The sequence below is a fragment of the Colias croceus genome, chromosome 9 (genome assembly GCF_905220415.1).
Source record: "Colias croceus chromosome 9, ilColCroc2.1".
In the NCBI taxonomy this organism is placed as follows: domain Eukaryota; kingdom Metazoa; phylum Arthropoda; class Insecta; order Lepidoptera; family Pieridae; genus Colias; species Colias croceus.
The window spans coordinates 6,241,697-6,257,933 of NC_059545.1; the positions used below are offsets into that span (position 1 = coordinate 6,241,697).

Here is a 16,237-nt window from a genome sequence, read left to right on the forward strand (position 1 = left end):
AAAAGGTGATATCAATTAGTTTTTTCACATTGGCTCGGAATATTCTGGGACGTATATCTACCAGTAAAATTAATTATCAATGGAAAAAATAATACACATAATTTCGTCTTTAAAAAGTCTAAAGGTGATATTTTTTTAATTTAAAATTTGTCAGTCGGATCATAAGATATCCTAATTTTTAAATTTTGATGCCAGATATCTAAGTGAAAATTAATCAAAATAAAAATCAAAAACATGTCATGTCTTCATTTTTAATAAATCTACAAATGATATATCTCAGATTTTATAATTTCTTATTTATTTATTGAATATGCTTATCTTTTGATTTTTTATCCGAAATGGAGAATATCAGGCATGCATTATTCTTTTTTTTATTAAATAAAGAAAAACATAATATTATCAAGGCAATTCAACTGTTAATATTCAGCCCATAATAAGAGTAAATTATGGAATAAAATATTTTCAGTCTTTATATCGTAGCCCAGTCAAATTAGACCTTTGCAATGACAATAATTCCTACAGAGCCAAATTATTGGTGGAAAGCTGGTGAGTTTATAGGTACACCCTCTAAACTCTCGTAACTGTTGGGAAAGAAAACATGGAGATCATTTTTGTACAGAATAATTATTAGATCTAGTGCTTATTTGAGGTATTTTTTTTATAAAATTTACCGTCCTGTCCGTTTTTCTTTGACTCCGAATAACTTTTGTTGCACGCATGGGATCTTAAAACTTGTACTTTTAAAACTTTATTTGTTATGGTACACCCTACCACAATTTAGCTCTGTAGGAATTATTGTTATTGCAAAGGTCTAATTCGACCGGGCTATGATATAAAGACTGAAAATATTTTATTTCATAATTTATTCTTATTATGGGCTGAATATTAACAGTTGAATTGCCTTGATAATATGTTTTTCTTTATTTAATAAAAAAAAAGAATAATGCATGCCTGATATTCTCCATTTCGGATAAAAAATCAAAAGATGAGCATATTCAATAAATAAATGAGAAATTATAAAATCTGAGATATATCATTTGTAGATTTATTAAAAATGAAGACATGACATGTTTTTGATTTTTATTTTGATTAATTTTCACTTAGATATCTGGCATCAAAATTTAAAAATTAGGATATCTTATGATCCGACTGACAAATTTTAAATTAAAAAAATATCACCTTTAGACTTTTTAAAGACGAAATTATGTCTATTATTTTTTCCATTGATAATTAATTTTACTGGTAGATATACATCCCAGAATATTCCGAGCCAAAATGAAAAAACTAACTGATATCACCTTTTCAGAATGCAATAATAAACTAAATTTGAAAGTTTCAGATTTATCAAACAACTGGGAACACGGTGAGAGCTTCCCAAAATTTTATTTTTTATTTAAAAAAAAATAAAGAAAAAAAAAATAAAATTTTCTTAATTATCACCTGTAGGTAAATTAACGACAAACAATTGCCAATTAGGTAAACACGTAAAACTTAATTTCGCTTAGAGATATCCCAATCTGAAATTACATTTTGTCTCCTGTCTGCCAAATTCAGGGTCATATAAAAATGCACATTTTTGAACCATAATATAATGTTTTCCTTGTTAAAATGCGATGAAATTTTTAGATTTATCGAGTGATATGATTTCTACTCTTTTTTTAACATTATTAAAAAAAATACCTAAATTTACTTATTTTCAGTAGGTACATAACCAAACTATATAAGTAGGTACCTACCACACTATTTATCATATGACGCTGTCAATAATGTCATCATGACAGCTGTATGCCGCACGCTACGGCCTGCCCAAGGCCTGCCAAGATACTTAATTTGTGGCTACCACAGAGCACTGAGCAAGTAATCTAAGGCCGCCTTTCCATCTGCAGGAAAGTGGCAGGAAACGTGGCCTAATAGTGGCTACCAAAGAGAATACAAATACTACGTAAGAGCAAGTACTTTCAAGTAATGTTTATATATCTGTGGCAAGTATTAATGATCACTATAGCAAAAAAAGACCTATTAGCTGTGGCGTGCCTCAAGGCTCCCTTTTGGGCCCCCTATTTTTCCTTATCTATATTAATAGCGTTCACGAAATAGGATTAACCGGAGATATTACTTTATATGCTGACGACACATGCTTGTTCTACTATGGTAATTCTATTGATATTGTAGTAAATCAAGCCCAAAAAGATCTTAACATATTAAACAGATGGTTTCAATCAAATTTACTTACGATAAACGCCTCCAAAACCAATTATATCATTTTTACCGCAAAAAATAAGAAAATAGGCTCCTACAATCCATTGTCCATAAACGGAGAAACGATAAAAAAAGTAAACGAAGAAAAATATCTCGGTCTCCTTCTCGATAAACAACTCACGTGGAAAGCCCACATTGAAAAAGTACGTAAAAAACTTACTTCGTTGATAGGGGTGCTACGACCTATTGCTCGTTGTCTACCACAAAAAGTGCGGTATTCAATTTATAATAGCCTAGTCAAGTCACATATTGACTATCTAATCGAGGTTTGGGGTTCAGGATCCGCAACAAATTTGAAAAAATTGCAAATAACACAAAATAAAATTATAAAAACTTTATTTCAATATAAATCTCGAACACCCACGTCCCTCATATACAAAGAAACTCGGCTCATGAATCTAGCTCAAACTTATCAATTTTATATATGTCTGTTAATAAAAAAAAATCTTGACTAAAAATGTTCATTCTCTAATTAGCTTTTCCACCAATATACAACACACAAACCGTATGACTCGGCGCGCAAACAATATAGCCCTGCCCTGTACCAGGACAAGTTACGGGAAAAAGAGTATCTTATTCGAAGGAGTTCAATTGTATAATAAATTGCCTAAAAATATTAAAGAAGCCAAATCGATAACTAATTTCAAAAAATTGCTAAAGAAACATCTTTTAAACTAAATATTATAATAAATAAATATAAAAAAAAAAACATAAATAAAACCTATAAATTATACTTTTACTATTAAAATACATATTATATATTTAAAAACAAAGTGTTAACAAAAATAAAACTAATTTTATATCTCATGAAAATAGCATATCTTTACCTAGAACACAAGCCTTATATCTTTAGGATGTCGTTGGGGTAGTCTGAAATTATGTTTATAAAAATTACCGCCCATTTTTTTGTTATTTCTTGTTGTATTCTATTTGTGTTAACAAACTACTTACTACGTACATCGATAAGCGAGCAAATATGTTTGTAATTTTTATTATTATTTCTCTGTAAGTGATTCAAATGTAATCTTTTTGAGAAATAAATGTCTTAAACCGTAAGTACGTATAAGTGGCTACGGCGACCCTGTCGACATATTGTGTTCGATGCTTTGACTGCGTTTATTTTGTGTGCACATTTTTATGCGCGATACATTCGTCTATGCTTTGATTAGGTGAGTCCAAAAAAATCGTGCTAAACTCGATTACGTGAATATCACTTGACCAAAAGTGAGTGGACTACACAGGTGGACTACGCATGTTCGTTATCCACACATGCTAATCACACGAATATCTAAATGCACCATTATATATTATCTTTAATGAAACCATGCTCTAAGATTAGCAACTAAAATTTAGTCAACCGATTAATCGAATCAAAAAATCTATCACTTAGCGTTCTGGTAGTTCCCGTGACTGCATTATTCGTCATCATAATTTTAGATGTATGTGGGTAATTATTTCTAATTTTCTAGCTTTATTATGATCAGAGTTGCCCTTTTTAGAAAATCAAGGTGGCAAGGTGGTGGCAGCACTGACTTTCTGACAATGTCATCCAAATTCCAAAATGCCATAATATTACCATATTATTACTTGGTCTGTGCAAATGCCAAAATATCCTGATCCTCGAGAGTCGAGCTATAGGTTATAACTTATAATAAAATATATTAATAAATTACTTGCTCTGTGATAAATACCGAGAGCATGTAAAGTATAAAATAAGATTTTGTAATTAGTTTTAACGTTTTATCTGTAAAAACCGCAGAAAAAACATAGTTACAAGTACCTACATGTGTCAAAAAATTTTACTTTGTAAATAAACACAATATCTATGCGTTCAAAATAATGTCCGAGAACAATAGGGGATTAAAATTTGACGATACAATACACTGTCGCTTTTATTGCCTTTCTCAATCTACGGATCTAGAACAATTATGTGAATCTATTAATAGGGCAATTCATTCAATATCCCAGGGATATATATGGAATAGAGATGAATTTAGAGTCAACATTCCTCTGCATAAATGTGAAAATGATGGTATGACTGTTAATTCATGCGAATTCTAGAAATATGTTTCTATTTTTGATTACAAGAACTTAAATCAAACGAATGTAATATTTATTGTGTCCTCTTTTTTACAGGAATTATACCAAACTTGATTAGTGTTACATGTTTTGGTGATAATATTGAAGATGAATGGTTTATTGTTTATTTAATTTTTGAGTTAACAAGAATGTTCAGCGATTTAATAGTTCACGCAGAAGACAGTGATGGCTCTTTTCTACTTATTGAGGCTGCAGAATACTTACCTCCTTGGTTAAATCCTGATAATGCAGAAAATAGGGTATGTATTTGTACATCTCAAATAATTACATAAGAAATTAGATTGTCCTTACAATATTCTGTCCTTTTTAGGTTTTAATTTATCAAAATGATATTCATATCATTACTCCAGAATTGGTAGATTTGGAAGATTCACTTGAAATCTGTGATGCAGTTAAACTGGTTTTTCATAATTCTGAAAAAACATGCGGTTGTATTGAAATACAAAATGCAATTAAAAGAAAACTTACAGAGTATCCACAAAAGATAAAAGACAACATGCACATGGCAATTGTTAGCTTACCTGTGGAGATTGCTGCAATTTTAAAATTAAGACCATCAATAATATCAGCTATAGTCAATAGTTACTGTAATCTTGATGCATTAGAAGCTAAAAATTGCAGAAATATTGAATATACAAATTGTGTGTCAACACAAATTCAAATAACTAAATACTTATATGCAATGCTTATGCATACTAGACTTATAAAGAATGTGACACATAATATTCCAGAAACAGACAAAAAGGCTCAGCTTGGTTTTAAATTAACTTGTGGGTATTATGTTATCATGAATCAATATGTTAAAGATATATTTTCTTCATCAGAATACAAGAAATATATATCCAATTTATCTAAGACAGGATACTTTAAAGATAACATAGAGGGATCTAAGGATTATAAAATGCTCTTAGAAAAAGCTAAATCATATTTTTGTAGTATGGAATGTCCTTTGAACACACATATTTTTAACGAAATATCTCACTTAAAATCTGATAAATTATTTGAAGAAACCAAAGAAGCTCTTATACAATGTGATGACTCAAAATTGTATGAAGATGATGATGACTGGTTAAACATAAGTCCAGATGAATTAAACAATATATTGATCAGTAAATATGGTAAATGTACAACAATTAATAATGAAGATTTGGATTCTGCTCAGAATATTACTTCTGCTTTGACCAATTTCTTAAAAAAATCTTCAGATTTTGAAGGGATCGAAAGAATAGGAGAAGATGTTGAAGATAACAAGATAGATTTTGATGCCGAACAGTTTACTATGTGTGTTGAAAAATTATTAAATATAGCAACATCAAATGTTGAGATAGAGTTGAGTGAAGATAGTGAAGATGATGATGATAATGATGAAATATGTCAAGAAATTGAAAAAGAACTTAGTTCAAAGTTATGTAGTGTACCAAATAGTGTAGATAATAAAACAGTTATAAATAACTTGGTTCAGAGTATGAAAGAAGAAGGACTATCAGGACCTTCAAGTAATGTATTAAAAACAATTGACATTCGCAAAACAGATTTATTAGACTCTGATGATGATGACTAAATAAAAAAACCACCAACATCAAAAACCACTTTTATTTATAAAAACCTAAACCATTAAATTTTAATTTAAAACCTTAATATATAAAAACACAATGGTGATTGACTGTTAGACTATATAAATACAATTCACTGGACAATTGGGCTGAAATTTGAAAAATTTTGTAAAAAAAAGTATTTTGATAAGGGGTAACACCAACTGATTAAAGTAAGGTTTGAAAGTTTGTACCATGAAAATTTTATCACAGGGGCAACACCTAGTTAATTCATATGATCAAATTGTTAGAAAAATAATTCATAAATGGACCTCAAAAATAAATTTATCTAAAACCATTAATTAATTACCTATTTTATGGAATCCAATACAATATATATACATACTTTCATTATAACTACAGACTACACTTTATCTACACATTTGGAATGCTGTGCCATAAAATACTAGGTAGTTTAAAATTTTTTATAAACAAAATTAAATTGGAACATAGTTCCTACTTTTATTAATTCATGAAAACAGTACCTATCCCTATACTGTTTTTTTTACATATAAGTCCAAGTGTTATGAATAAATTAAATATAAGTAAAATAAAAGAGAGACATCAATGAAATATCTCAAAATATCAAAGAAAGTCAAATTTATAGATCAAAATATGGTGTGACCTTGGTGTGACATTATGCAGTACAAAAATTAAAAATACAACTTCAAGTATTTCTGTTATTTATAGATAGATTTCAGCTTTTTTACAGTAATTGATTATATTTTATAAATATTTCAATACCATACCATTGAATATAATATTATCATGAAACTTTTCCTTATCAATACCAAGAGATAAAGAATCTATATACAAGTATGACATCTTTATGTATATTTATTAAAGTCTTGCATGTGTTCCACCCGCTACCACAAGAGTTTCACCAGTCATATATGCAGCATCATCTGACACTAAGTATGCCACGGCACCAGCAATTTCATGAGTCTTTCCAAATCTGTTCATTGGAACAATAGAAAGTGATTTCTCTTTCCCCACATCTGTTGACGTTATCTAAAAATAAATAAATGTCTTAAAGTAATTCCTCAGGTTTGTGTAAAACATGTTGTATGATATATGGAGCAAATAACTTTCCTCTGCAACTTAGGTTTCATTATTTAAGTTAATCAACAAGGAAAACATTGTCTCACTTCACTGAATGATATAATAATATATTGTTTATTTGTATAACTTTAACTTACTGCAGATGCAAATTTGGTAGCTACAATTCCAGGTGCAACACAATTTACTCGAATATTTTCTCTGGCCACCTCATTGGCAATTGCTTTTGTTAGACCCAAAAGTGCAGTTTTACTAACACTATAAGGACCTAATGGCTGAAAATATAAAAAAAAAATATTCCTTGTCAATGACATAATGTATTTTGTTTGCAGCTGTGGTTTGCAGTTAATGTTTGCAATAAATAATGTACAAAGATCCACATGTATGACATTGACATGGTGGTCTTATTGTATAATATCTTATCTTATAACTCATAATAATAACCTCCATGGGTTGAAAACCAGCTATAGAAGATATGAACACTATACTGCCTCCACCTCTTTTAATCAATTCTGGATAAACCTCCTTGGCCAATAACCAAGAGCATTTGACATTTATTTCAAATATTTTGTCCCAAACTTTCTCATCAGTCTGAAAAGATAAAAAAAAGCTTCAATTGATGTACCTATGCAAATTATATGAAAAAAAAAACTTGATCTTGCTTGGAAAAGCTTAAATCTTACCTCTAAGGTTGGAGAAACAGCTGGATTTACAGCTGCATTTGATACCAATATATCAATACCACCAAATTTGCTCTTAGCCTACAACAGGGTAAATAGTTTTTGGTCTATATGAATAAATTTCGAAATACATATTTATGATTAGAGGAGAGTGTATACAACATTAACTTCAGTAAAATAAAATGATATAGTATGTAACAAATAATATACAATACTAGCGGTCCGCCCCGGCTTCGCCCGTGGTACATATTTTCGTTTTCTCTACATAAGAACCATCCTCGTACTTCAAGGAATATAATAAAAAAAGAATTATCGAAATCGGTTCAGCCGTTCTCGAGTTATGGAATTACAACGAAAAGTGGCATTGATTTTTATATATTAGATATTATGTATTCAATAATTATTTATCAATATATTATGTACTAAAGTCTAAATTACACATACCACATCAAATAATTTTTTTCTCTGTTCTTCATTTCCCACATGACAAACAACTCCTTCTACTTGGATACCATCCTTTCGTAGATTTTCTGCTGCTTTCTTCACATTTGCCTCTTTTCTACTGCTTATAACGACCGAAGCACCTTCATTTCCAAGACGTTGCGCAATGGCATACCCAATTCTACAATATTATCTCATTAATTATACAATCAATTTCAGTAATGAGGTGTCGCATTAGCATGCAAATCCAAAAGAGTAGAAGAAATGAGATTGCTTGGGAGTTAGATGGGCCATAGGATCAACTATGGAGTTTTGTGCCAGTTCTTCTCCATAGATAACTACTGATTTTGAATCAGTGATAAATGTTAAAAATATGTAATGACGATTCAAAAGTGCTTCATTCAATTAGAAGAAGTCTAATTGAATAAATAAATGTTTGAGTTTTAAAAATTTCTCATATAACTCAACAGTTTTATCAAACTATCACCTATCTGAACTTCTATTACCTATGAACTTCAAAGCTAAATAAATTGTTCATATTATGCTTACCCCTCAGTTGATGCTGTAACAATAGCCACTTTTCCCTTTAATCTAGAACTATGGAAAGATTTTGCACTTGTTGCATTTGAAAATATTTGTGGCATTTTGTTCAATACTTTATTTGAACTTAACATTTTCATCTTATGACTCATACTTATCGTTTCGTTTTGAAAATGAAAATTTATAATATTATTATACTGATAATATAAATCAATAATTTAGGTACTACACACTACACTTATCTTGGTATTAAAGTTCAATGTTTTAGCCATAGATTATCTATTACCGTTTTAACTGATTACTTATGTGGCCATTTGTATTGTGAATAATAATTATTGATATTGTTTTTATGGTCTTTGCTGCAAATTGTCTCTCGCTCTGATGAATATATTGGTTTCTAATAGTTTCTATTTAATATCATGAATCCTTTGCTGCCTGCTGCCTTCAGCCCACAGAATGTAAATCCAAATGCCTCCTCCACACTACTCGCGAAGTTCCTCGGCGAAGTACTCGCTGAAGTCCGTTTAGAGTAAAATACTGGTAAAGTGGTAAATATTGGCCGATTAATGAAAGCTGGCATCTTCACAGTACTCACACATACGCAATTTTACTATCCATAATCCATAATCCATACTAATATTATAAATGCGAAAGTAACTCTGTCTGTCTGTCTGCCTGTTACTCAATCACGCCTTAACTACTGAACCAATTTGCATGAAATTTGGTATAGAGATATTTTGATACCCGAGAAAGGACATAGGATAGGTTTTATCCCGGAAATCCCACGGGAACGGGAACTATGCGGGTTTCCTTTAAAAAGGCGGGCGAAGCCGCGGGCGGAAAGCTAGTACAGTATAAAAATAAAAGTAATTATTGTAGATTTGAATTATTGTAAAATGAGTGCGTTGTCGATCAATATAATTATAAAAGCTCTCATAATATACGTATTAAAATTTAAAATTATAATTTAAAAGTAACTCAATCGATGAACTTAATTATTTATTCTCATATTCAATTGTAATATAGCATTGATTCATTCAATTAACAAATAATAACAAAATAATGTGTGCGTGTACTAGTGTACACACGTAAGAAGTAAACTTCTTTATGACCTTATTTTCCAAAAAAAAATTACTTTACAGAAATACGTCGAATCACGGGTGGTAGGGATAAGAAAAAGATGGCGCGTAACGAAAAAATGTCACGCGTGGTCACGCGTAACGAAAAAATGTTACACTAAATTTTTTTCCAACCCCGTTATGGAAGTTTCACTTCAGTTAAATTTCATGTCATATTCAAAATAACGATAAAAACAATACTTACCTACAAATAACACGTGCGCTCACTCCCAAGAAACAATACAAGCGAAACCGTAGCACGTAAGAGATAAGGCTACATTACATAATTTAACCTAGGTAAAGACGTAAAAAAATATTATTATCCGCGTGCCGCGAAGTATCTCGTCGAATATAGTTATACACCGGGGCCATTCCCTTCAAAAATGACAAAAACCTAAAAAAAATAGTAGTAGGATGAAACCCATTAGAAAAGGAGGGAATGTGATAAAAATTAAAGGAAAAATAAATTACAAACAATCCGAGTTCGGGAAGTGGGAGGGCAGGGGGCTTCTAAGGCTAAAAATGGTTTCTCTTGATTTCCGACAAAACTACAAGTCCTATGGAAAAAAGTTCAATGGCAAAGTTGTATGTAATAAAAAGTTCTACAACTTTTGTATTCACAATTTTTTCACAAAACCTCAAAATTTAGGTTAAAAATTAAAAAAAAACAAGTTTTTGGTTTTTTGTTCAATATCTTTTTCAATAAAAAAAAAAATCCTACTCTTATTTATTTTTGTTTCAAAAATTATCGACCCTGGTCTATTAGTAGTAGATATTATATCTAACGTCTTTGTTTTTAAATTACATCACCCTGTATTTATAAACAATTGCAAAATAAAAATAATAATTGTCCCCTTCACCCTCATATGCTAGTCTGCGCGCGAGAGAGACGGACAGACTTTTCATGATGCGTATGCAGTACGACGTCACGCCGCGCGCGTCTTCACAGACTACTGCTGCACTATTCGTTGTGTGCGCGATGACAGCGCCCCTAGTGGCCGCAACTATTCAGGACTTGTCATCTGTCAAATCATTTCAACTGATGTCAACTAGATGATAAGATATTTTTTTGATCAACGAAATTGAAAAAAAATGTGTAAAAAGTGAGTGTGTATATTATACCTAGCGATTTTCTTCCTGGTGAAAAATATTTTTTTCTCTTCACAGCAGCTGTCCATTTTTGTCTTTGATGTAATGTCCACTTTGATGTTGGAAACGAATTAAACTTGCAGGAACTGTTTTTCCCATTGTTTTTACAATTTACGACACAGCATGTACTATGACCCATATCGCTAATTTTTATGTTTTTACTTAAAATTATAAAGGAAGTTATGAAAATAAAGCAATTTGACACATGACAGCCCAGAATTAATTCACATTTCTGCCATGTCGTGCGCTACGGTCGATTTGCCGTTCCCTACCACCCACTTCGCACATAGCCAATACTGCTGGAACGTCAACACATTTACACGTTGCACTGTGCACGACTGCGTCTACACATGACACATGTGCAACGTGTAAATGTGTTGTCGTTCCAGCTCTTCATAATCGGCCAGTACTCAGCCCTCAGGCCTCAGGAGAGTTTCAACCAAGAAGCTTATATCCTCTAATACACTGGAGATTGCACTATGACCATTAACTTGAAACAAGAAACTATGACATTCAATGACGTCAGTCATGTTTTTTGTCTCTTTCTGTCGAGTGACCACGCTGGTTTGTAAATTCAGGATTTTTCAAAATAGAAAAAACTAAAAATCATGGTCTATAAATAATAACGACATATATTTTTAACAGTATTTATATTATAATATTATGGTCATACTTTATAGGTAGGTACATACAATTTTAATTGGTATAGAATGATAGTTATAAATAATTTTTGGCTACAAAGCTTGGATATGAACCGACATATAGCATTAACATCCTTTGTAAATAGAGGAAAGTTGTGTTTTGCATCAGATGCTGTTTACCAAATTGTTAGCTACTCAGATCTTCTTTTTAAACGCGTTGCTTCGACGGGTCAATTTCAAGCCAGAATCATCAAAGAAAAACTGTTTATAGCAGCCTTGCACAAATTTCAGCTAACTTTACAAAGTTTATTTTTAAAAAGGTATTTTTTTCTGGGTCGTAATCCTCAGTAACCTTGATGGGCACATATATTTCTTTATATTTTACTTTTTGGAAAGCTGAAATACGTAAAACAAAAAAATATGAGGTAAGTTAAAAAAGTATAAATTTCAATGTAAAAACGAACAATCTTATAACTACATGTGAGTGCAATACCGATGTCATGTGTTGTTTCATTACTAGTAACAATCTTTAAAATGGTGTTCTAAATTTTCATCATAATATTGTTATTACAATATATTCTCTTCGCTATCCATAAAAACTCGTCATCATGGTTACCTTACTTGTTAAATCTGTTTATTGAAAACTTGTTGAAAAATGATAAAGTATTAGGGAAATAACAAATTTAACATGACTGCTTACTAAAATGATGCTAAATTAGACAATTTTTGCCATTGAAATGATTCTAAACAGGTAAATGCAGGAGTATTGAGGAATATTGTAAATAACGTAAATATACACTTGCCTGTGAAATTCTATGCCAGAATTTGGTGTCAAAACACTTCTGCAATTTTGCACAATACAATGCATTCTTTATATTCGGAAAATATTCATTAAATAAGCAACAATATTAAAGAATATTAACTTAAATATTCGAAGCGACGCAATTTTTTTGACACACATGCCCTTAGATTACAAAATAAAGTACAGATGGAGCATGACAACCACCCGTCGCCCTTGTCAAAGAAAATACGAAATCAAAAACAAATACGTCGCTGCACCAGTGCTATAGCGCATAAAGTGTCATGCAATACGTCAAAAAGGGTTTGCAATTTTTAGTAAAAAAATGCCGTCTTGTGATAATAAAACGCTGTAAAATTTGTTCCCGAAAACAAAAAAAAAGATAAAACATCGTTTCACAGGTTTTCTGTAGATTATTTGGCTGATTTATTTCTTTAATACGAATAATAATTTTACAGATATGAAGGAATACAAAACTTCAACGTATGCTGCCAGTGTTTTGAAAATGAATTTGCCATTTTTATTGGTAAAACGGTAAAATGGTTAAAAGATCTTCAGGGTAATCTGTTGGATTTTTCGATCGTGAATGTGATTATTTGTATAGTGCACTAAAGGTTCATGATTATTATTAGATTATTTTAATAAGCATAATACATTATTTTGCTTTTATAAAGCTTAAAAACGTCATAGTCGTTTTCGCTAGCGATTTAATTTATATTGTGAACTCCATGATGGATATGATGAAAATAAAATGTCCCGTATTCTCGACTAAAAACTACCGCTATTCGTATTCATATATTATGTATTATGAAAAATAAAAAATAATATAATTAATAATTATTATAGTTAATATTGAAACTTTTTTATGTAATTTATTTAATAAAAAATTGAATACAATTATTTTGTCCATATATAACTTTAGTAGGCAGGTACTTTATGTAATAAAAGAATTTAAATAAAAATTAAAACTTGACTTCTCATTTATGTATATAGCCTACGTCACTACCGCCACTAACATAATAATTCAGATCATTGCAATGAAACCTCACAACTCAAAATCGGTCCAACGGTTTATACTGCAGGGCGTGTCAAAGAAATATTATACATACATCCATAAACTCGAAAAACATTACCCTCTTTTTCCGTAGTCGGGGAAAAATTTGGGAAATTTTTCAATATCTGGCAACATTACACGCACACAGAAGCACCGTGTACGTACAGTGCAGCGGCGAAATGACAGCACACATAGCTTTATTGAAAATGACGATAAATTATTCGGTTTAGTTCGGCAACGCTCCATCTGTCTTTTATTTTGTAATCTAAGCACATGCCATATTGACAAAGTGAGAGTTGCTACAATTTTATTATGGTGACTACCCATAATCAGGGAGTATCGCTTTTTAATAATTGGTTCAGATACTTAGTTTATTTAGCATAAATAATAATTGTCTCATCTAACAATGCTTCTGAATGACGTTGTTGGCAATTTATCAACAAACTCATGTACAAAAACTAACCTTTTGCACAGAATATTACAGCATACATAGTAGCCTTGGGAAAACTTCGTATTAACAGTGGCAATACCAAGTTAGGTGTGAAAGTGATAAAAAACATGAACTGGGCAATATTTTCTTCTTAGAGTATATATTACAATAGTATATATACTCTAAGATTTTCTTGTTACACGTCAATGTTCATACCGAAATCTCCAGTGTATTAGATATAAGCTTCTTGGTTTCAACCATTCAACCTTTCTGTCAAGTGGTAACGTACGTCTGACGTCAACTGTCAAGTCACCAAGTGTCGAATGTCACTACAGATAAAGTATTCATTAGAATGTCAAAAGCGAAATGTCAGTACCACGCAATGATTAAGGAATCACGTTCACACATAGGGCCATATCATAGAATTTATAGAAATACGTCGAATCACGCGTGGTAGGGATAAGAAAAAGATGGCGCGTATGGGAAAAATGTCACGCGTAACGAAAAAATGTTACACTAAATTTTTTTCCAACCCCGATAAAGAAGTTTCACTTTAAAAGATAAATTGTGTTTCTGCTTTCCTTACTGCTTTCTATTTGAATTCAAGCACCCGTACGCCACACAATACCTTAAACCAAGAAGCTTATATCTAATACACTGGAGATTTCAGTATGAACATTAACGTGGAACAAGAAAATTTGACCTTGAATGACGCCAGTTTTGTTTTTTATCACTTTCACACCTAACTTGCTATTGCCACTGTTAATATGAAGTTTTCCCAAGGCTACTATTTATGCTGTAATATTCTGTGCAAAAGGTTAGTTTTTGTACATGAGTTTGTTGATATATTGCCAACAACATCATTCAGAAGCATTCTTGGATGCGACAATTATTACTTATGCTAAATAAATTAAGTATCTGAGCCAATCACAGAACAGTAAAAACATATTATAGAAGTGCTATAATGTCATAATTAGTATGAAAACCAGTGTCGCCAAACCCACACATTTAAACCGATAGTTATACAGTACACTACAATTAAACTATGCCTTTGATTGGACAGCTTAATTTGAGTAAAAACTGACTTAGGTTATAAATTCAGCATTTCAATATGTACCCTAACGCACCCTGTTACGGTTTATTTTAATATAACATCCCTAGGCATATTAGCTGTTTTGTTTCTCTTTGCTCCGAAATTCCAAATTCGAAAAACATTCAGCTACTCCACAACAGAGGGCGTTAGTTTTCGATAGATATAAATTTGAACCTCAACACATAGAAATAAGGTTGAAATTTATGTCACTCTACATTAATGACATTAACTTGATATTAATCTGATGCTATGCTCTAAGGGATGTCAGCCTTGTTATCGATAATTCACAAATAAATATATTTTTGTGCATTTTTTTTTTCTTTCTAATAAATGAGTATAGTACAATGTGCCACATTTTAGAGTATGTTTATTACTACTAAGTATGTCTTTTCATATTATTATTATTAAATAAAAAACGGAATAGAATAGTATAAGTCTATATTTACAAAATACAAACAGAAAATATGCATTATTTTAAATCTTGGAACTGCCGTAGGTTTGATGTATCGGCAACCTTTGTTAGACTTCTTAGTGCTGTTCGGCATCCAGTTAACTCGTCACGTTGCATTTATCCATTTCTCTTTTAAATTAGCCTCTTTGGGAAATCTATAAATAAATTGGATAAATGAAAACTAAGGAAAAATAAAATAAAATTTAATATTTATAATGTTTGTATTTTCTAAAGTATCGATACTGTCGATATAAGCTACAACCATCACTAAATCGACATTCGTTTGTCTATTGCAATAATATTCTTGTTTGCTGTTCAATCTATATTAGTACTAATTTCTTATTGATTAAGGTTCATTTTGACTTAATATTTTTATAAATTTTTGACAAATTACAACAAGCGAAGTTATAACATAAATTAGATTTAAAATAAATTAAAATAAGAATTACCGATGGTATGAAATGCCTCCATTGCTGATATTATTTCGTCTGCTATCATTTTTCCACTCTAATACCGAACAACACGCCCTAATTGCGCCCTAATTAATGAATAAATATGGAAAAAAGGTTTGACAGCTGACTACCGACTCGAATATTTTTCTGCGCACAACTGAGACCAAGTAAGGTGATCTTATCTTACTAGTGGCACGTGGGCCACGCCCACATCACACTTCTATATGTTTTTACTGTTCTGTGGAGCCAATCATTAAAAAGTCACACTCCCTGATTATGGGTAGTCACCTTGGGTAGTCACCATGGAGATTGCACTATGATCATTAACTTGTCACAAGAAAATATGACCTTGAATATACCTAACCTACCTCACCTATAG

The 16,237-nt window shown here is 31.1% G+C and overlaps 2 protein-coding genes and 1 long non-coding RNA gene across 4 annotated transcripts; 1 reads left to right on the forward strand and 2 right to left on the reverse strand.

Moving 5' to 3' along the window:
- The first annotated feature begins 3,316 nt into the window (after window positions 1–3,316).
- LOC123694326 (protein ecdysoneless homolog) lies at window positions 3,317–5,945 on the forward strand. Of its 2 annotated transcripts, none has more exons than XM_045639737.1 (3): window positions 3,317–3,428; window positions 4,396–4,598; window positions 4,670–5,945. In XM_045639737.1, exons 2-3 carry the CDS (start codon window positions 4,488–4,490, stop codon window positions 5,918–5,920), a joined length of 1,362 nt encoding a protein of 453 aa, XP_045495693.1. In that variant the 5' UTR covers window positions 3,317–3,428; window positions 4,396–4,487; the 3' UTR covers window positions 5,921–5,945. The 2 variants fall into 2 exon arrangements, with proteins under 2 accessions (XP_045495693.1, XP_045495692.1); XM_045639736.1 differs by lacking the exon at window positions 3,317–3,428 and adding an exon at window positions 3,847–4,291.
- LOC123694328 (dehydrogenase/reductase SDR family member 4) lies at window positions 5,935–9,162 on the reverse strand. The gene is made up of 6 exons (XM_045639738.1): window positions 8,681–9,162; window positions 8,135–8,312; window positions 7,694–7,771; window positions 7,455–7,601; window positions 7,151–7,285; window positions 5,935–6,962 (listed from the first exon to the last, which is right to left on the reverse strand). The coding sequence occupies exons 1-6, from the start codon at window positions 8,821–8,823 to the stop codon at window positions 6,792–6,794; spliced, it is 852 nt and encodes a 283-aa protein (XP_045495694.1). The 5' UTR covers window positions 8,824–9,162; the 3' UTR covers window positions 5,935–6,791.
- A 6,214-nt stretch (window positions 9,163–15,376) lies between these two features.
- LOC123694450 lies at window positions 15,377–15,889 on the reverse strand. The gene is made up of 2 exons (XR_006751812.1): window positions 15,856–15,889; window positions 15,377–15,561 (listed from the first exon to the last, which is right to left on the reverse strand). It is a non-coding gene; the product is annotated as an uncharacterized LOC123694450 (long non-coding RNA).
- Window positions 15,890–16,237: the final 348 nt, after the last annotated feature.